Here is a 21426-nt window from a genome sequence, read left to right as displayed (position 1 = left end):
TACATAATAAAAAAAATGTGGAACTTTTATGTAATTTCCAGTCAGATCCCCCAACTTTTTGCACAGTGGGAAGATCGTAACCTGGAGAAGCATAAATTCTAAAAAAAATGTTCACCCGACTGAAGTACAGTACTGCAGCTCTTAATGAATTTTGTGCATTAAATTCCAGTACACACTTCATCAAGTCTGGCAAATGAAATGCCAGTTTTGATAAATCAAGCCCTTAGTTTTTTGTTTTTTTTCTTTAGATCCTAGCTCAGAGTTCTTGTTTTAAAATATATTAAAATAATAATCCCTTTCTCTGAAGAGTCCCGTTACAGTAAGCATTTCACAAATTTTCACCATGCTGGGACCCCAATTATCACTTTTCCGGGCAAGTATGGCAATAAGTGTGCAGCAGCACCAACACAGGAAATAATAAAGGCTTTGTCGAGTTAAGAAAAATTCCTCAATGTTCTTAAAATGTAATATTCTAATGTACTTTAATAATGACAGATGCCTTGGTCATCCATTGGTCACACATTTGGCTAGCCCTAGTTGCAGAAGCAGGTCATGTGCCAACACAGAAAACTCTAAGTGTTAATAAGCACAGGACCAGAAGTAGACCTCATAAACCAGAACCAAAGCGGACATATGCTTGATGAAGTTAACCTGAAATAATTGTATTTTAGTAAGTCATCGTACTTGTATTTTAATGCACATTTATTCACAGAATATTTTTAACTGGCCAAACCATTTATGCATCATACAGTGGCCAACCAAATCAATAGGCTGTTGAAAAAAAGTAGGACAACAAGAAAATGGAGTGACAAATATGATTCTTCTAACTTTCTTACTTAATTTCTTGATTTTATATAGAATGTTGAATTTTGTTTGATCACATACCTGAGCAGGTAACTCCAGCATCTTCATGATGCCCACAGTTGTGTTGTTTTATCCCAGGGTAAGTACAATTTAGTAAAGAGCTTTCTCCACCATTGCACGTTACGTCATCTAACAGGATTGGATCTTGGCCCTGCCCATGAATAGCATTTCCATCAGCACTGAGTGCACTGCCGCACCCTAAATTTTGGCATACGATTTCAGCATCGATTAGATCCCAAGAATCATCACACACTGTTCCCCACTCTCCATTATAGAGGACCTCCACACGACCAGAACATCTGCTTCCATTTACCAGCCTCATATCAAACCCTGAAACAAAATGTAAACAAGTACGAGAATTGAGAGTACAATTATTAATGAGTTTATCCATTATTGGATTGGCCATCAATGTGTGATGTGTTTTAAAAACCAATGTTTTTATTTCTACTTAATAAATTAATAATACATGTGAAAATAGGAAACTTTGTAATATATCTTTTCAGAGAATCCTACTTCTTTCTATGCCACAGCTTATCATTCATTATCAAAATTCTCAGTTCTTGGGTAAAATCTGTATTCATTGAGCAGAGTTGGGGCTCATAAAGTTCAATCTAAAGGCGAGGAGATTAGGAGGGAGGAGTTAGAGGCAGAGCTCCTCTCTTCTCTTAGTCCTCCTCCCATCCATAGAATCTTCTCAGTAGAAATATCATCTCCTATCTCTGTAAAAATCTGACTTCACTGAATACATATTTTACTCAAGAGCTAAGAATTTTGAAAATGAATAATCAGTCCTTCTCCTTGTGGAGAAAGAAGCATATTCCTCTGATAAGATACATTGCAAAGTTTATTATTTTCACGTGTACTATTGATGTATGGAATAAAATTGAAAACAATGGTTACTCGTTAACCACTTCGCGCCAGAGGCTGTTTTTGCCTTCGTGACCGGGCCAATTTTTTCAATTCTGACCACTGCCAGTTTATAAAGTAATTACCCTGGAACGCTTCAACGTATTCCCCTGATTCTGAGATTATTTTTTCGTGACATATTGTACTTCATGATAGTTGTAAAATTTCTTCGATATCACTTGCGTTTATTTGTGAAAAAATCGGAAATTTGGCGAAAATTTTGAAAATTTTGCAATTTTAAAACTTTGAATTTTCATGCCCTTAAATCAGAGAGATATGTCACACAAAATAGTTAATAAATAACATTTCCCACATGTCTACTTTACATCAGCACAATTTTGGAACCCAAATTTTTTTTTGTTAGGGAGCTATAAGGGTTAAAAGTTGACCAGCGATTTCTCATTTTTCCAACAAAATTTACAAAACCATTTTTTTAGGGACCACATCACATTTGAAGTCACTTTGAGAGGTCTTTATGACAGAAAATACCCAAAAGTGACACCATTCTAAAAACTGCACCCCTCAAGGTGCTCAAAACCACATTCAAGAACTTTATTAACCCTTCAGGTGATTCACAGGAATTTTTGGAATGTGGAAGAAAAAAATTAACATTTAACTTTTTTCACAAAAATGTTACTTTAGACCCAATTTTTTTTATTTTCACAGGGGTAACATGAAAAAATGGACCCCATATTTTTTTGTGCAATTTCTCTTGAGCGTGCTGATACCCCATATGTGAGGGAAAACCACTGTTTGGGCGCACGGCAGGGTTCGGAAGGGAAGGAGCGCCATTAGACTTTTTGAATGTAAAATTTGTCTGAATAATTAGCGGACGCCATGTTGCGTTTGGAGAGCTCCTGATGTGCCTAAACAGTGGAAACCCCCCACAAGTGACACCATTTTGGAAACTAGACCCCTTAGGGAACTTATCTAGATGTGTGGTGAGCACCTTGAACCCCAAGGTGCTTCACAGAAGTTTATAATATTGAGCTGTAAAAATAAAATTTTCACATTTTTCCCACAAAACCGTTTTTCATCCCTTAATTTTGCATTATCATAAGGGTAATAGGATAAATTGCACCATGAAATTTGTTATGCAATTTCTCCTGAACACGCTGATACCCCATATGTGGAGGCAAATTACTGTTTGGGCACATGGCAGGGTTTGAAAGGGAAGGAGCGCCATTTGACTTTTTGAATGTAAAATTTGTTTGAATAATTAGCGGACGCCATGTCACATTTGGGGAGCCCCTAATGTGCCTAAACAGTGGAAACCCCCCACAAGTGCCACCATTTTGGAAACTAGACCCCTTAGGGAACTTATCTAGATGTGTGGTGAGCACTTTGCACCCCCAGCTGCTTCACAGAAGTTTATAATATTGAGCAGTAAAAATAAAATTTTCACATTTTTCCCTCAAAAAATGTTTTTCATTCCCTAATTTTGTATTATCATAAGGGTAACAGAATAAATTGCACCATGAAATTTGTTGTGCAATTTCTTCTGAACACGCCGATACCCCATATGTGGAGGCAAATTACTGTTTGGGCACATGGCAGGGTTTGAAAGGGAAGGAGCGCCATTTGACTTTTTGAATGTAAAATTTGTTTGAATAATTAGCGGACGCCATGTCACATTTGGGGAGCCCCTAATGTGCCTAAACAGCGGAAACCCCCCACAAGTGCCACCATTTTGGAAACTAGACCCCTTAGGGAACTTATCTAGATGTGTGGTGAGCACCTTGCACCCCCAGCTGCTTCACAGAAGTTTATAATATTGAGCCGTAAAAATAAAATTTTCACATTTTTCCCATAAAAAATGTTTTTCATTCCCTAATTTTGCATTATCATAACGGTAACAGGATAAATTGCACCATGAAATTTGTTGTACAATTTCTCCTGAGTACGCCGATACCCCATATGTGGGGGAAAACCACTGCTTTGGTGTACGGCAGGGTTCGGAAGAGAAAGAAGCGCTATGTTGGCTGGGATAGGCAGCAGACACCATGTCACATTTGAAGAGTCGCTGACATGCCAAAACAGCAGAAACCCCCACAAGTGACCCCATTTTGTAAACTACACCTCTCAAGGAATTCATCTAGGGAAGTAGTGAGCATTTTTTAATTTTTAAATTTATACCATTGGGCAGTGAAAAAAGCATAATTATATTTTTACCACAAAAAAATGTTTTACCCTCAGATTTTACATTTTCACACAGGGCAATGGGTAAAAATGTTGCCGAAATGTGTCACACAATTTCTTCTAAAAGTGTCAATACCCCATATGTGGCTCTATCGTACCACTTAGCCATACGGTGAGATTTGAGGGGGAAGGAGCGCTATTTGACAATTGGAGAACAAATTATTGTAGAATAGGCATTTGGATTTGGGAGCACAAAATTTTCTGAATTTCTTTTGGGGGGCAAGGACCATTTTGCTTTTCCAGAGCCTTTCTGCTACCAGTAACTTGGAAGTCCCTTATATTTTTAACAGATGATGGACCTGAGTGGGGACTAGCTTTTTTTGAGGACTGAGTTGAAGCTTTTATTGGGAACATTTTACGTAACATTTATCCGGCGCTCTAGGCTGAGCACTTACATGGGGGTTTCCATCTAATTTTCCAAGTGATGTAATTCAGATGAAACCCCTGCAGGATCCATTCACTGTAATGAGGCAGCAGAGTTACTCTGGACTCCGTCTGGCCTCTGTTTAGTGGTGTCCTTTTTTTCAGAAGTGCACAAAACTGTGGCCAACCGCACTTTTATGCACGCCTAAAACAAATGACACCGTGGGATCCCAGGCTAGACGGCATCCACAGTGGCCTATATCTGCCTCATTACAGGGAATCTTCCATCATGGGTTCTGGCTGAATCACGTATTTCAGAGATTTACACAGAAACTCTGGTGTAAGTGCTCAGCGCAGAGCACAGGATAAATGTGAGCAGAGCCTTACTGGGATCTTTGGGAGACATAATAAACAAATCAGTAGCAGGTGAATAATATTTGTTTTATTTATTTTTTATGCCGTTCCTAGTGTGATATAACTGATTAGATTACTTTATTCTTCGGGTCGGTGCGATTACAGAGATACCAGATTTATATCGGGTTTTTATGACTGACAGCTGTCACACACTAAAAGACGCTTTTTTTGCAAAATCTAGTTTTTGCATCACCATATTTTGAGAGCTATAATTTTTCCATATTTCGGCCGATAGAGTCATGTGATGGCTTGTTTTTTGCGGGACGAGTTGAAATTTTTATTGGAACCATTTTTGGGCACGTGATATGTTTTGATCGCTTTCTATTCCGTTTTTTGGGAGGTAAAGTTAACAAAAACAAACACTTCAGGAATTGTTTTTTGAGGTTTTTTTTATGCCGTTCTGCGTGTGGTAAAAGTGATCAGGCAGCGTTATTCTTCGGGTCAGTACGTTTACAGCGATACTACACTTACTGTATTTTTTTCATGTTTTGGCGCTTTTACACAATAAAACAATTTTATAGAAAAAAAAATATTTTTTTTGCATTGCTTTATTCTGAGCGCTATAACTTTTTTATTTTTTGGCTGATGGAGCTGTATGGCGGCTTTTTTTTGCGGAACAAGATGACGTTTTCAGTGGTACCATTTTTATTTCTATTCTGCTTTTTGATCGCATTTTTTTCCACTTTTTGTTTGGCGATATGATGAAAAAGCATATTTTTTTGCTTCGTTTTTTATTTATTTTTATTACGGTGTGCACAGAAGTAGTTAATTAGTGTGACAGTTTTATATCTCGGGTTGTTTCGGACGCGGCGATACCAAATATGTGTACTTTTTTTGGTTTTGTAATAATTTACGGATTTATTGGTTTAATATTTTATTTATTTATTTTTATTTATTTTGTGATTTTTTTTTTTTTAATAGTTTAAAAACTTTTTTTTTACTTTTTTTTACATTTTTACTTAGTCCCTGTATGGGACATTAATTTCTATTTTTCTGATCACTGATCTCATGTAATGTAATACACATATATTACATTATATGAGATCTTCACTGACTGTTTCAGTCAGAGTCTCCTGTCTGACTTCAGCTACATACAGGCTGAAGTCAGACAGGAAGGACACCATATATGGCAGAGCTGGAGGCGGTCATGTGACCTCCAGCTGCCATAGCAACCCCAGGTCCTCAAACGAAACGGAGGTCTTCGGAGGTAAGTAAGACGACCCCCTCTCTTCCTGCTGTCTCCTATATGCCGTGATCACTATAGATCACAGCATATAGAAGACAGCAAAGGGTTAACATCACTGGGAACTGATCTAATCAGGTCCCGATGATGTACCCTGTCAGAGCTAACGCTCTGCACCGGAATCGCAGTGCTTGCAGGACCCTAGGGGTCCTGAGCACTGCGAGACCACCCACCGTTTTTAAACGTCGGCACTGCACAGAGCCCGGCAAGCGCCGACGTTTATCTACAGTGGGCGGTCGGGAACCGGTTAAGTGTTCTATCAGAAACTGTTGACATTTTCTAAGGACAGGTCAACATTGGGCAAAAGTGTCTCTAATCCTTGGTTCTATTAGTGACATAGGAGGTGATAGTGGCCATGGGGTAACATGTCCATACATCCTATGATTTCCATAATTCTACAACTTTCCCTTCTTGCTGTTACAATTTCAATGTTAAGTAGAGTTTTTAAAATGTTATAAATAGGTATTTAGTTACCGGTATTTGAGGGAGGAGTGCCTGTAAGATAAAATTTAAAACATTTTAATGAAAATACTATTTTTTCAAAAAATAACTTTAGCATTTATTTCAATATTTCTTTATATTAAAACTGTCACATATCCACATGAAACTACTGAATGATATTACTAGAATAACATTAAATCTGGGGCTTTTACACTGGACACAAAATGTTATTTTAACTGATATTATAAGAAAAAATTAAATGGTTTTCTTTAAGGGATCACGCTGGGAGAGACCTTGTATGGCCTTTCTGTACTGCCAGTCTGACACTGTCATGCTCTGTATGTGCAGAGATGTTTGCTTCTAGAAGAGAAGCCTTCTATATAGTCAGATGGAACATGCCAACATGTATGCCAAGTACATACATACATGCTGTTTAACAATTTGCTCAAAGAGCTTTTCTGGTATAGAAGTAAGGCTCACTGGCCTGGAGCTGGGAAATGATGATGCAAAGCTAGGAGGGATAGCTAACACTAGAGAAGTCAGAGAAAGGATTCAGAAGGATCTAGATCAGCTTGAATAATAGGCAGCGACTAATAGAATGGTATTTAACAGTGAGAAATGCAAAATTAAACTTTTGGGCAAGAAAAACAAAAATTACATCTAGAAAATGGGAGGAATAGAACTAAGCAACAGCATATGTGAAAAAGATTTGAAAGACTTGAGTATACTAATAGATCACAGACTGCACATGAGTCAACAATGTGATGCAGCAGGAAAAAAGGCAAACACAGTTTTGGAATGTATTAAAAGAAGCATAGAGCCTAGATCATGTGAAGTAATTATGCCCCTCTACTCCTTCTTGGTCAGACCTCATCTGGAATACTGTGTCCAATTCTGGGCACCACATTTTAAAAGTGACATTGAAAAACTGGAGCAAGTTCAGAGAAGAGCTACCAGGATGGTGAATGGACTGAAAACCATGTCCTGCCAGGAATAGTTAAAGGATCTGGGAATGTTTAGCTTACAAAAAAGAATTCCAAGGGGAGACTTAATATCTGTCTCAAAATATCTGAAGGGATATCACAGTGTATAGGGATCATCCTTGTTCTCATTTGCACATGGAAAACAAGAGAAGCAATGGAATGAAACTAAAAGGAAGAACATATAGATTAGATATTAGAAAACCCTTTTTGACAGTGAGGGTGATCAACAAGTGGAACAGGCGGCCACGAGAGGTGATGAGCTCTCCTTTATTGGAAGCCTTTAAATCAATTCTGGACAGACATCTGTCTAAGATGGTTTAGTGAACTCTAACATTATATTAATCTATGATTGTATGAACATACTTTATGGAATTTATCAGAAAGAGCTTTGTATGCTTCCTTGAGAAATCAAAAGGACACAGGTATATAAGGGCTTCATAAATCCATAAAAAAGAAGCTTTAAAACTGCTGTGTGCATGAGCCTAAATAAAGCTGGAGATGCAAGAGATAGCCTTGTTTAAGAGGACTAGCTCAATTATAGCTTACATTTTTCTTATAGGATTTCCTAATCTGATTGTCTCTTTTAAATAAGTTTGATACATCATCCCCACTGAGTGCATTCTTCAAGTAAAAACAAAAATATTCATCATACTTTTACATATATAATCTCAAAATTAGGTTTGCAATATTTTAAACTGTTAAACATTTTCCTATTCTAAAGGTCATGGTGATACATATAAACAAGTGCATATAAATCAATATAATGAGCTTTGTATTTATTTATATGCACTTGTTTATATGTATCACCATAACCCTGATATCTGTATGTTTCTTATATTTAGATAACCTTGATAAAGGCATTAGCCGAAACGTTGGCAATTTTTGTTTCCTTGGGTCGCTCTCAATAAACTTATATATTTTTTTGGCATCAAAAAACTCTCCTTTATTGTGCCGAAGGTATATTTACATATATAATTTTCCTATTCAATATTAAGTATTATTGTACTTACTAGTAGATATGGGTGAGCCTGCAATATCAAAAGTGGGATTTTGTCAATAAGTTTCATGAAAAGAAAAATAAACTCGCATTAATTACCATGCGGAGATATTTTTTTATTTCATCACTAGATAAATAGCAGTAATCTATGTTCCTGGTGTGTAGTAAAATACTTACCATTCTTCTACTGTTTCTGGTGCCACTCCGGTCCATCTCCACCATTAGAAACTGCCGTTCTGACTTGCCAGAAATCACTACTAATGCTTACTTTCTTTCTTATGGCTTATTCACACAATATTTCTTGAAAACAATGGACAGCACTTGGACCAATGTTATTCAATGAAGCAGTGCAGACGAGCAATTTTTTTTTTACTGACCGAATCTGCGTGTGAAAAAAATCGCAACATGCACTAGTTTCATCCGTAAGACAGATGAGACTCACCCATTCAAGTCTATGGGTGTGTGAAAATAATTGGATGATAAATGGAGTCACAGTATAGCATCCGATATAGATGGTCTCATAAATTATTAATAGCTGCTGTAAAATAACTGATTCCATACAGATGGCACATGGAGGACAAGTGAGAAAAAAATTGTCCCACCTTTTTGGATGAAACTCTGAACGATTTTTTTATATGCTTGTCTGAACCTACCCGTAGTGTGAGTTTATGAGAGCCTCATTTGGAGTCTCATAAACTTACATTGAGAAGTGAATGCCAGTCCTTAGGATATGTCATAACTATAATGGGGTTCAGTCCATCTATTCAGCTGTTATAAGCTCCCGCAGCGGCTGAAGATGGACACATTGAATGGAGCTGCAATTCCCTGCTCCATTCAATGTGTAGCAGAATAAAAGTTGTTCTGCAGTAGTGGAAAAAAAACTCCTAAAACTCTTCAAAACTGCTTCTGGAATACTTCAGTAAAAGAAAATCTCCTCCAAAAACTCCCCTCTCCTGAAGCTCATTTTTTTGACTTCTCAAATAACCTAGCATTTCAGGGGAACAAATGAATTGAGCTTGTATAAAGGGAATCTGTCAGCAGGATTTCACATGACCAGTCTGTTCTGGTGTTATAGAGAATTCAGCATTTGAATGGCTACGATAGATCAAAAGCTTTTGTCACTCCAGCTCTATTCTCTGCCCAGCTCTGCCTCCCCCTGCTTGAGTGATAGCTCACTTGTCTGAAGCAGGAGGAGGTGGAGCTGGATGTTGAATACAGCTGTATTGACAGAAGATTTAGATCTACCATAGTCAATCAGCCTCATTTGCATATCACTTCAAGAGCTGATTTCTCAGTAACAGAGGAACCAACTGGACAAGCAAAGGCATTGCTGGTCTTGTCTTTGAAAGAGCTACTTTAATATATAAATAGTTTGAGCGTGAAATCATACACACTGGTAGAAAATTGGAGCACTGCCATTCAGACACTGTCAGATCTGAATATACAAAGTTATTCCTCGCTTCCAGTGTAGAATGATTAAATTTAGCGAACATGCACAAGTATTTTTCCTAATTACATTACATTGAGAAGTCTGGCCCAATCCAGCCCTTGTTCAATTTTATAAGAGTCAGACTTTCAGCATTTTCAGTTGACAGGCGGATGCACTTATCAGTTATAATTCCACCAGCGGGACTAAAAACCCACTCTGATAAAACGCTGGTGGCAGGGCAGGCCAGGACCTCCAAGACGTAGAGAGTCTATTCATTCCACGTATCCAGCTTGGATACCAAATAATTATAAGGCACAGAGAAATCACGGAGGATGTTGGTACGGTCGGCAAGGCACTCCCTCAGCATCTTCCCAAACTTTGCACTCTTTGAGAGAGTACCCAACGCCTCAGGGTTTGTGCGATGCGATGGGCTGAGAAAATTCTCCCAGAACTTTGACAGTGTTCCCCTGCCCCTGCTGGATTGAAGCTGTGTCTCTCTTGTCTGTACTCCTTGGTTGTCCAACGAACTGTGACCTCTGCTGCCAGCGTTTTCAGATGGGAATTTTTTTAATAGTTCCTCAACAAGGGCCTTCTGGTACTGCCCCATTTTTGTAGACCTGTACGCCTCAGGAATAAGAGATATAAAGTTCTCCTTGTAGCATGGGTCTAGAAGTGCTACCAACCAGTAATGACTGTCACCCAAAATTTTGAGAACACGAGGGTCATGGGAAAGGCAGCATATCATAAACTCAGCCATGTGTGCCAGACTGCTAACAGGCAAGATTTCCGTGTCCTCACCAAGAGGATGACTGACCATGCTCTCCTCCTCCTTTCTGTCCTCTGGCCATCCACGCTGAACAGACGGTATGACAGCTGTGCAGCTAGTACTGTCTATAGCGAATGAAACTAGCTCCTGTTCTTCCTCCTCCTCCTCTTCCTCATTGTCACCCAATCTACATTGGGATGAGATGAGGCTGGGCTGTGTGTAATCACCCTGTATGGTACCTTGCTCAGCCTGCAATGCATCCTCTTTGATTGTGAGCAGAGAGCATTTCAGAAGACAGAGAAGCGGGATGGTGATGCTAATTTTGGCATCATCACTGCTCACCATCTTGGTGGAGACCTCAAAGTTTTAGAGGATGGTACATATGTCTGACATCCATGTCCACTCCTGAGGTCTTATGTGTGGAGTCTGAACTGAATACCGACGGTTTTGTTGATGCTGGTACTCAACAACTTCCCTCTTCTGCTCACAAATCCTTCCCAACATCTGCAGTGTAGCGTTCCAACGTGTGGGGACATCATACACCAGTCTGTGAGCCGGAAACTGCAAATGCTGCAGAAACACGGCAAGGGCGGTGGAAGCTGTAGCTGACTTTCTAAAATGGGCACACAGGCGGCACACTTCAACAAGCAGATCCGGCAGCTCCGGTTAGGATTTTAGAAACCGCTGAACTACGAGGTTAAGCACATGGGCCAGGCATGGTACGTGTGTGAGCTCACCTCGCTTCAGAGCCACCACTAAGTTCAGGCCATTGTCACACACGACCATGCCTGGCTGTAGGTTCAGTGGTGTGAGCCACAGATCTGTCTGCTCTTTAAGAGTTGTCCACAACTCTTCAGCATTGTGCGGTTTGTCACTTAAGCATATTAGCTTCAGCACAACCTGTTGCAGCTTGGCCGAGTCAGTTCTGCAATGCTTCCAGCTTGTGACTGATGTGGTCATTTCGGAGATGGAGGCTGAAGAGGAGGAAGAGGCTGAGGAGGATGGGGTGCAGGAGCTGTAGACTGTGGGGGCAACCGTGATTGACCTAGGGCCCGCAATCCTTGGCGTCGGGTGGACGTGTTCCATCCCAAGATCTGACTGGGTCCCGGATTCCACTATATTAACCCAGTGTGCCATCAGCGAGATGTACCATTCCTGCCCACAAGCACTTGTCCACGTGTCCGTGGTTAGGTGAACTTTCCTGGTAACTGAGTTGTTCAGTGCACGGCTAATGTTTTGGGACACGTGCTTGTGTAATGCGGAGACGGTACACTGGGAGAAATAGTGGTCGCTGGAGACCAAATACTGAGGGACAGCCGCAGCCATCAGGTTGCGGCATGCTTCCATCTCCACGAGCCTAAAAGGCAACATTTCGAGCACAAGCAGTCATGAAATGTGGAAGTTTAGTAGTGTGGCCTGTGGGGCTATGGCTGCATATTTGCGCTTGCGTTTCAAGGACTAGGGTATGGACAACTGGACGCTGCGCTGGGACAAGGACGTGGACATGCTTCCTGATGCTGCTACATGAGAGTGTGCAATAACAGGTGAAGGGCAGGAGGCATCTTCGCATGCACCATGGAAAGGTGATTGGCTTGCATGCACAACAGCGGAAGAAGCAATGGTGCCACCCACAGGCACTGTTCCTGGACCCTAAGGTTCGGCCCACAAAATCAGGTGCTTTGCTGTCATGTGCCTGATCATACTGGTGGTGATCAGGCTGCTAGTTTTGCCACCCCTGCTGATGCTAGCCTGGCAGGTGGTGCAAATGGCCTTTTTGGGGTTATTGACAGTGTCTTTAAAAAACAACCCCACTCGGGAAGACAGTTGTACTGGCAACTTTCTCCGTGTTGGTGTTACGGGGAACAGTTGCCTGCCTTCTTTCTGTGGAAACCACACTGCTTCTTCCTGCCTGTTGGGGTGCTCTGCCTCCCTCCCTCTGTGTGCTGCTGTCCTCACTCTACATGTCCTACTGCCAGGTTGGGTCAGTCACTATATCATCCACCACATCGTCTTCCATTTCCGTACCCTGGTCCTCCTCCTGCCTTTCTGGCAATTGTGTCTCATCATCATCCACCTCTTGTGACACTTTCCCACCATTGCCTTCGTGTGACAGTGGGTGCTCAAATATTTGGGCATCGCTACATGCGATCTCCTCTTGCCCCTCTTCAAGTGGACCGAATCTATAAATGGAAAGGTGAACAGCTCTTCAGCGTGTCCATGTGTGCGATCAGTTGTATCCAGGCACTCGGCATGGTGGGAGGAAGGAGGAACAGGGTGAGGAATATGCAGTCCAGACTCACGGCTACTAAGACTTGACTGTGTGGAAGACAGGGAGGCGGTAGTGGCAAAGTGAATGGCAGCATTATCTGCTATCCAACCAACAACCGTTTGACACTGCTCAGGGTGCAATAGTGGTATCCTGCAAGTCCCCTAGGAATTGGGACAGGAAGGTCAGGCGAGAAGATTTGGGTGTTTGTTGTGGCACAATTTCAGCTTGCACACGGCCTTTGTCTCGGCTTCTGCATGCACCATCACCATCACGTCCAGTTTCCCGTCCCTTGCCACGCGTCTTGCCCATTTTAAATGGAGGACAATATCTTCCACGCTCACTACTAGTGTTGAGCGAGCATGCTCGACACTGCTCGGTACTCGCCCGAGCATCTCACTACTCGGGATGTTTTTCGAGCACCGAGCATTTCCGGGTTACTCGGGTGGGAGCTCGGGTCTCCGCCCTGTTTGTTTGGCGCTCTTTACAGAGCCAGTGAACATGCAGGGATTGCCAGCCAATCACTGTAATGGCGCAGCCATGTTGGTTGTGGGCATTACAGTGATTGGCTGGCCGCACAGCATCACCTCGAGTATTTAAAACCGGGCTCCGCCATCTTGGACACAGTCACCCAGGATCAGACAGTGTAGGGTCAGTGCTGCCGAGTTAGGCAGAGATATATAGTGCAAAATAGGTAGTGTAGGGTCTCTAAAGCCTGCCAAATCAAACAAACAGTCATTCTCAGGACTAATATCCATCCCAGATATCAGGCAGGCAGGCAGGCTATATAGGAGACGAAGTGGTTACACTAACAAACACTGTATTACAGTCCTGGGTGGTGCTGCTCAAATTGCTAGACTTAGTCCCAGGTCTCAGGAGCCAGGAAAAATCCTTTTTTTTCATCTAAATCCTCTTTTCTTTTTTCTTCCTCAGTCAGACTGTCAAACACCCGTCTTATTAAACTTTTGGTGTCCCCCCCCCCCCCGTAAAAAAAAAAACAGTAATAGTGTCTCACTGTCTGTTCAGACATAAATATATCTGTTTAAAAGATTCTCGTGTAGGCCAGATAAATAGAACTGTGGTTTTGCAGTTCCACGGTTCAAATCTCTGTATTATCCAGCTTTTTGCCTTTTTCCGTAAATAAAAAAAGTAATAGTGTCTCACTGACTGTTCAGACACAAATATATCTATTTAAAAAAGTCTGGAATGCGCCTGGAAATTAGAACTGTGGTTTTGAAGTTCCACGGTTCAAATATATGTATTATCCAGCTTTTTGCCTTTTTTCCATAAAAAAAACCCAGTAATAGTGTCTCCCTGACTGTTCAGACACAAATATATCTGTTTAAAAGATTCTGGTGTAGGCCAGATAACTAGAACTGTGGTTTTGCAGTTCCATGGTTCTAATCTTTGTATTATTCAGCTTTTTGCCTTTTTTCCGTAAAAAAAAAAACAGTAATAGTGTCTCACTGACTGTTAAGACACAAATATATCTATTTAAAAAAGTCTGGTATGCGCCTGGAAATAAGAACTGTGGTTTTGCAGTTCCATGGTTCAAATCTCTGTATTACCCAGCTTTTTGCCTTTTTTCTGTAAAAAAAAACAGTAATAGTGTCTCACTGACTGTTCAGACACAAACATATCTATTTAAAAAAGCCTGGTGTGCGCCTGGAAATTAGAACTGTGCATTTGCAGTTCCATGGTTCAAATCTCTGTATTATCCTGCTTTTTGCCTTTTTTCTGTAAAAAAAAAACAGTAATAGTGTCTCGCTGACTGTTCAGACACAAATATATCTGTTTGAAAGATTCTGGTGTAGGCCAGATAACTAGAACTGTGGTTTTGCTGTTCCATGGTTCAAATCTTTGTATTATTCAGCTTTTTGCCTTTTTTCCATAAAAAAAGAAGTAATAGTGTCTCCCTGACTGTTCAGACACAAATATATCTATTTAAAAAAGTCTGCAAATTAGAACTGTGGTTTTGCAGTTCCACGGTTCAAATCTCTGTATTATCCAGCTTTTTGTCTTTTTCACATAAAAAAAAAACTGTTTGAGTGTCTCACTTACTGTTCAGACTCAAATATATCTGTTTAAAAGATTCTGGTGTAGGCCAGAGAAATAGAACTGTCGTTTTCCTCTTCCACGGTTCTAATCTCCTTTTTATTACCCTTTTTCCATTGATAGTGCGAGTGTAAGCTATTTTACTTCATTTACAATGGGCAAGGCGCATGGCAAGGGACGTGGAACTGGACGTTCTGTTGATGGTGCATGCAGAGGACGGGGCCGTAGCCAAGGTGAAAATGTCCCACAACCAACAGCCACATCTTCCCTCTCCCACTTATTGACCGAATTACTAGGGAAGCACACAAAAACACCAGTATTGCGAACTGATCAGTGTGAACAGGTTATTAATTGGATAGTAGATAATACTTCCAGTTACCTGGGCACCACCACCTCCGGTCTGTCTTCCACACGGTCAAGTTTTAGTAGCCGTGAGTCTCAACCGCATACTCCTCCTCATCCTGATGCTCCTTCCTCCCACCATGCCGAGTGTCGTCAGACAGCAACTGATCCCACAGTTGGACACTCTGAAGAGCTGTTCAGTGGTCCATTTCCATATTTGTTCCCCTCGCCTGCTCCGCTTGAAGTGGTGGAAGAAGAGATCCCATGTAGCGATGCTCAAATATTTGAACAGACACGGTGTTAAGGGGACGGTTGCAAACAACTTTATTAATAATGGGACGCAACCGTACCCGGGGTCCGCGATGCAGCGTGGAAGACTGCAGCCGAACACCTTCTGGGTAGAAGCAACAAACAACCAACTAATATATAACTATCACTCCCGTGTTACAGCACACCGGGACGGGAATAGGGATTCGCACTATCTCCGTTCACCGCACGAGAGATGTGCGACAGGTAATGTAGCCGTAACCCTGTAAACTGCACAGGGCTACGCAGTAGGCGCCAGGATGTGTGTGTGATACACACCGGCGTATACGTGCTCCCAGCCGGCGTGCTACCGGACTGAGGAGTAACTCTCCACGTGGCTCACAGGCGGTGCCGGGGATTCGGCGTCTGCAGACGGCTTTGGGTGTATGGCGACCCCTTTGTCTGAGCCCGACTGCCAGATGAAGCTACCTGCCTCCCTCCATCTAAGGCTGCCTATACCCCGCTAAACCAGCCTAGCAAAAGCTAAAGCACATGTGGAGCCCAAACGGCCAAGCGTCCACACATCAACACCATCACAGCTCAAAGATCAGAGAGCGCCACCATGTTTGTGGGCGGGCTATTTAAAGATTAAGCCCTGCCCACCGTCGCATTATTGGAGACGTCACCCGAGACCAATCATGCGGTGCCAGGTCTCCGGATCAGCTGACTCCCAAACCACCAATCACGGCCCGCCATGTCACGGACATGCTCAGTGCATCGAATCCTGGACTTAGGCTGTAGCAGCCCTAGTTCCCTCCGCAACCTACGCTTCATGTTGCTAGAAACATAAACCCGAGAGACAACCTGTACATCTTGTGCACCAGCTAGGCGTTGGGACTGATGGTGATGCTGAGCAGCATCTGCTCTGCTCTGGCTGGACTGGAATGGGAGACTACAGAATCCACTGAAGATTCTGAACCCATTTCATATCCAGCAGACGCCTGACGCCTAACACACGGCCACAGGAAGACGACGCTGGCAATTTATCACAAGAGGTGGATGATGACGAGACACAATTGCCACGAAATGAGGAGGAGGATTGTGGTGTGGAAGTGGAAGTGGAGGAGGAGGAGGAGGTGTTGGATAATCTAGTAACTGACTCAACGTGGCAGGAGGGCCTGCAGAGCGAGGCCAGAAGTGGGGGAGGGAGGCAGATTACCCCAAGAGGCAGGAAGAAGCAGTGTGGTGGCTGTAGACGGAAGGCGGGCAACCGTTCCCCTTAACACCAACACGAGGGACGTTTCCAGTACAACCGGTAGGTCTTCCAGAGTCTGGAAGTTTTTTAAAGACTCTGCTGATAACCCCAAAAAGACCATTTGTACCACCTGCCAGGCCAGCATCAGCAGGGGTGACAAAACTACCAGCCTGACCAACACCAGCATGATCAGGCACATGTCAGCAAAGCACTCGACTTTGTGGGGCGAACCCCAGGGTCCACGACCAGTGTCAGCGGGTGTCACCACTGCTTCTTCCACTGTTGTGCTTGTAAGAGAACCCCCTGTTGTGTGTGCAAGGCAATCCCCTGTCCATACTGCATGTAAAGATGCCCCCTCTTCTCAGTCTTCACTTGTTATGGCAGTTTTCAAGAAATAGCATCAACGTCCACGTCCCACCGCAGCGTTCAATTGTCCATATCCCAGACCTTTGAACGAAAGCGCAAATTTGCAGCCAACTGTTAGAACCCTCCTGTTTGTTTTTGTTTTTAACTTGCGTTTTGCGGTCACGTGACCATCTTCCTATATATTCCAGTTCCTGCCCTTCTGGCCTTGCTGGACTTCAGTGTTGTTTAGACTGTCTTTCTAGCCAGGTGCTTTTGTGCCTATCTATCTCTAGTTTGCTTGGTCTTTTGGATCTCTAGTACTTTTGTCAGTTTTTCTTTTGCTCTGCCACAACTTCTGTTAGGAAGTGTCCCATTTTTGTCCCAGTCCTTATTTCTTTTAGGGACCCCTCCCTTTCTCTATAGGTCTCCGTTCAGACTAGCCGAGAATGAAGGCGGGTCTGTTCACAAGGAACAGGTCGCCCACTACAACGTAGGGACTCAGCTTAGTCTTACTGTAGGGACAGCTCTCCCCTTATTTCCCTAGTTTATGTTGCAGATCATAACACCAATGCGCCACAGGCCACAGTCCTAAATTCGCACATTTCACGACTGTTTGTGCTGGAAATGCTGCCTTTTAGTCTGATGGAAATGGAATCCCTCGGTACTTGGTCCCCAGCCGACACTATTTTGCCCGCTGTGCCATCCCTGCACTACACAAGCACGTGTCCCAAAACTTCTGCCGTGCCCGCAACAATGCAGTTATTGGGAGAGTCCACCTGACAACGGACACGTGCACAACTGCTTGTGGCCAGGGACGGTATATCTCCCTGACGGCACACTGGGTAAACATAGTGGAAGCCGGGACCCAGTTGGACCTTGGGACGGAACACATCCTCCCCACACCGAGGATTGTGGGCCCTATGTCAGGCAGAGTTGCCCCCACAGTGTACAGCTTCTGTGCATCATCCTCCTCCTCCTTATGTTCAGCCTCCATCTCAGATATCACCACATCAGTTACAAGCTGCAAGCACTGCAGTACTGCCTCAGCCAAGCGGCAACAGGCTGTGCTGAAACTCATAAGCTTAGGTGATAAACCTCACACTGCTTGTGAGTTGTGGACAGCTGTGAAAGAGCAGGCAAATCTGTGGCTAAGACCGCTGAACCTACATCCAGGCATGGTCGTGTGTGACAATGGCCGTAACCTGGGGCGGCTCTGAGGCGAGGCGATATCACACACGTACCATGCCTGGATCATATGCTTAACCTTGTAGGTCAGCAGTTTGTTAAATCATACCCCGAGTTGCCAGATCTGCTTGTCAAAGTACGCCACCTGTCAGCTCATTTTCGCAAGTCGGCTACAGCTTCTGCCGCCCTAGCTGTGATGAAGCAGCGATTGCAGCTTCCGGCACACCGACTGGTGTGTGATGTCCCCACACGTTGGAACTCTACCCTCCACATGTTGCAAAGGATTTGTGAGCAGAAGAGAGCAGTTGTGGAGTACAAGCTGCAACAAGGCCGTCGATATTCAGGTCAGACTCCACACATAAGACCTCAGGAGTGGACCTGGATGTCTGACATATGTACCATCCTGACAAACTTTGAGGAGTCCACAAAGATGGTGAGTGGTGATGACGCCATCATTAGCATCAGCATCCCACTTGTCTGTCTGTTGCAACACTCTCTGCAGAGAATTAAAGAGGAGGCATTACAGCCAGAGTATTATGAGATGGATCAAGAAGCCGTAGCGGGCGATTACACACAGCCCAGCCTCATCTCATCCCAACGTGCATTGGGGGACAATGAGGGAGAGGAGTAGGAGGAGGAGGAGGAAGAACAGGAGCTGGTATCATGCGCTGTAGACGGTAGTACCTGTACAACTGTCATACCGTCGGTTCAGCGTCGGTGGCCTAAGGACAGGAAAGAGGAGGAGGAGGAGGAGAGCATGTTCAGTCGTCATCTTGGTGAGGACATGGAAGTCTTGCCCATTACCAGTCTGGCACGCATGGCTGACTTTATGTTACGCTGCCTTAACCGTGACCCTCGCGTTGTCAAAATGTTGGGTGACAGTCACTACTGGTTGGTGACACTTTTAGACCCCACTACAAGGAGAACTTTCACTCTCTTATTCCTGAGGTGGAGAGGTCTACAAAAATGGGGCAGTACCAGAGGGCCCTAGCTGCATAACTGTTAAAAAATTCCCATCTGTACACGCTAGCGGCAGAGGTCACAGTTTGTTGCCCAACCAAGGCGTACAGGTGAGAGAGACGCAACTCCAATCCAGCAGAGGCAGGGGAACAATGTCAACATTCTGGGACAGTTTTCTGAGACCCGCCCAGCTTACAAGCCCTGAGGCACGGGGGACTTTCACAAGGAGTGGAAAGTTTCAAAAGATGGTGAGGGAGTACCTTGCTGACCGTACCAGCGTCCTCTGTGATTCCTCTGTGCCTTTTAATTATTGGGTATCCAAGCTGGACACCTGGAATGAATTCGCTCTGTATGCCTTGGAGGTCCTGGCCTGCCCTGCCGCTAGCGTGCTATCGGAGCGTGTTTTTAGTGCGCTAGGGGAATTATAACTGATAAGCGCTCTCGCCTGTCAACTGACAATGCTGACCAGCTGACCCTTATCAAAATGTACAAGGGCTGGATTGGGCCACATTTCTCATCACCACCAAATGACAGCAGAGTAACATAAAGTCAAATCAACTATGTTATTTCGGGAGGTGTATTCCCATGCACCACTTCACACCAACACATGGGTATAGGCTTCCTCATTTCGGCTGTTGTTTGCTCTTCTCCTTATCCTCAGCCTCCACCACCACTATACCACCAGGGTGACCGTGGTCCATGTTGCCAGCATTGCAAGTTCCTCCCTCCTAATTTTTGGCAGCTTTTGCTTGGAAGGCATAGGCAAAGACTATGGGAGACCCACTCCCCAATAATGGGAGTAATGTTTTAAATATGCAGTAGTGCATGGCTCTTGTTTGCCAGCATTGCAAGCTCCTCCGTTCTAATTTTTGGCAGCTTTTGCTTGGAAGGCATAGGCAAAGTCTATGGGGGACCCACTCCCCAATAATGGGAATAATGTTTTTAATATGCTGCCTGCATGGCTCTTGTAAGGGGGCATTGCAAGTTCCTCCATCCTAATTTTGGCGGCTTTTGCTTGTAAGGTATAGGCAAAGACTATGGGAGACCCACTCCCTAATAATGAGAATAATGTTTTTAATATGCTGCACTGCATGGCTCTTGTACGGGGGCATTGCAAGTTCCTCCATCCTAACTTTTGGCAGCTTTTGCTTGGAAGACATAGGCAAAGACTATGGGAGACCCACTCCCCAATAATGGGAATAATGTTTTTCATATTCTGTACTGCATGGCTCTTGTTTGCCAGCACTGCATGTTCCTCCATCCTAATTTTTGGCAGCTTTTGCTTGGAAGGCATAGGTGAAGACTATGGGAGACCCACTCCCCAATAATGGGAATAATGTTTTTAATACATCTTGTTAAGCTACTGTGACTTCCACGTCTCTTCCAAGGAGCATTAAAACCGTCTTGTTAAACCACTCTGAACTCCACAGCTCTTCCAAGGGGCATTGAAATGTTGTTTTTAATTAACTCTAACCTCCACGACTCTTCCAACGGGCATTGCATTTCCTCCTAATTTTAGTCAGCTTTTTCTTTTCAATGCATAGGCGAAAACTAAGGAAGACCCACTCCCCAATAATGGGTAGAACGTTTTTAGTATGCTGTAATCCACGTTTGTTTCAAGGGGCATTGCAGTTCCTCATAATTTTTGGAAAGCCTTCCATTCACTGCTTAGGCCAACAGTGTACAGGAGACCCAGTTGCTATAACTGGAAAAAACAGTTTAGTTAAGGCCCTGTGACCTTCATGTCACTTCCAAGGGGCATTGGAGTGCCTCGAAATTTTTGGTAGGCATTGCACTCACTGTATGCCCTATAACTGTGTAGCCGAACTGCTCCTTTTGGTACAGAAACATATCCTACAAGACATGTGTGGTTGACTGGCATGATATTGATGTGAATGGTCCCTGTTCCTCCTGCTCTTTCTCTTTGCCACCACCTCATCCATCATTCATCACCTGAAGCTTTGTTTTAACGGGATAGTAGCAGGAAATCATCCAGCAAACCACGGAGGAGGTAGGATATGCGCCAAAACGCTGACAACCTCAGGCCTAGCCGCTACTACATACATGCGCTTGCATTGCAAGGAACAGAAAGCTAAGGAGATGTATGGCCTCATGAATGATCATGAATAATTTACTCGTTGTGTAGGAGGCCGACAACTGCTGCTGT

General features: G+C 43.4%; 1 protein-coding gene across 13 annotated transcripts in view; it reads right to left on the bottom strand.

Moving 5' to 3' along the window:
• Window positions 1–21426, bottom strand: part of LOC141273442 (scavenger receptor cysteine-rich domain-containing protein DMBT1-like) — a 253334-nt gene that overhangs the window by 45901 nt on the left and 186007 nt on the right. For 12 of the 13 annotated variants that reach the window (XM_073685267.1, XM_073685268.1, XM_073685274.1 and 9 more), the window contains 3 exons: window positions 8424–8441; window positions 6464–6484; window positions 886–1194 (listed from right to left, as the gene is read on the bottom strand). In XM_073685267.1, the coding sequence (XP_073541368.1) occupies window positions 886–1194; window positions 6464–6484; window positions 8424–8441 (348 nt within the window). The remainder of the gene's footprint in view (window positions 1–885; window positions 1195–6463; window positions 6485–8423; window positions 8442–21426) is intronic. The other variant, XM_073685271.1, reaches the window with a different exon arrangement.

This window comes from Phyllobates terribilis, unplaced genomic scaffold (genome assembly GCF_046119375.1).
Source record: "Phyllobates terribilis strain yellow unplaced genomic scaffold, ASM4611937v1 Scaffold_5__5_contigs__length_657084704, whole genome shotgun sequence".
NCBI lineage: Eukaryota > Metazoa > Chordata > Amphibia > Anura > Dendrobatidae > Phyllobates > Phyllobates terribilis.
Note: the sequence above shows the minus strand (reverse complement) of the source record. Positions and strands in the feature narration are given on the sequence as shown.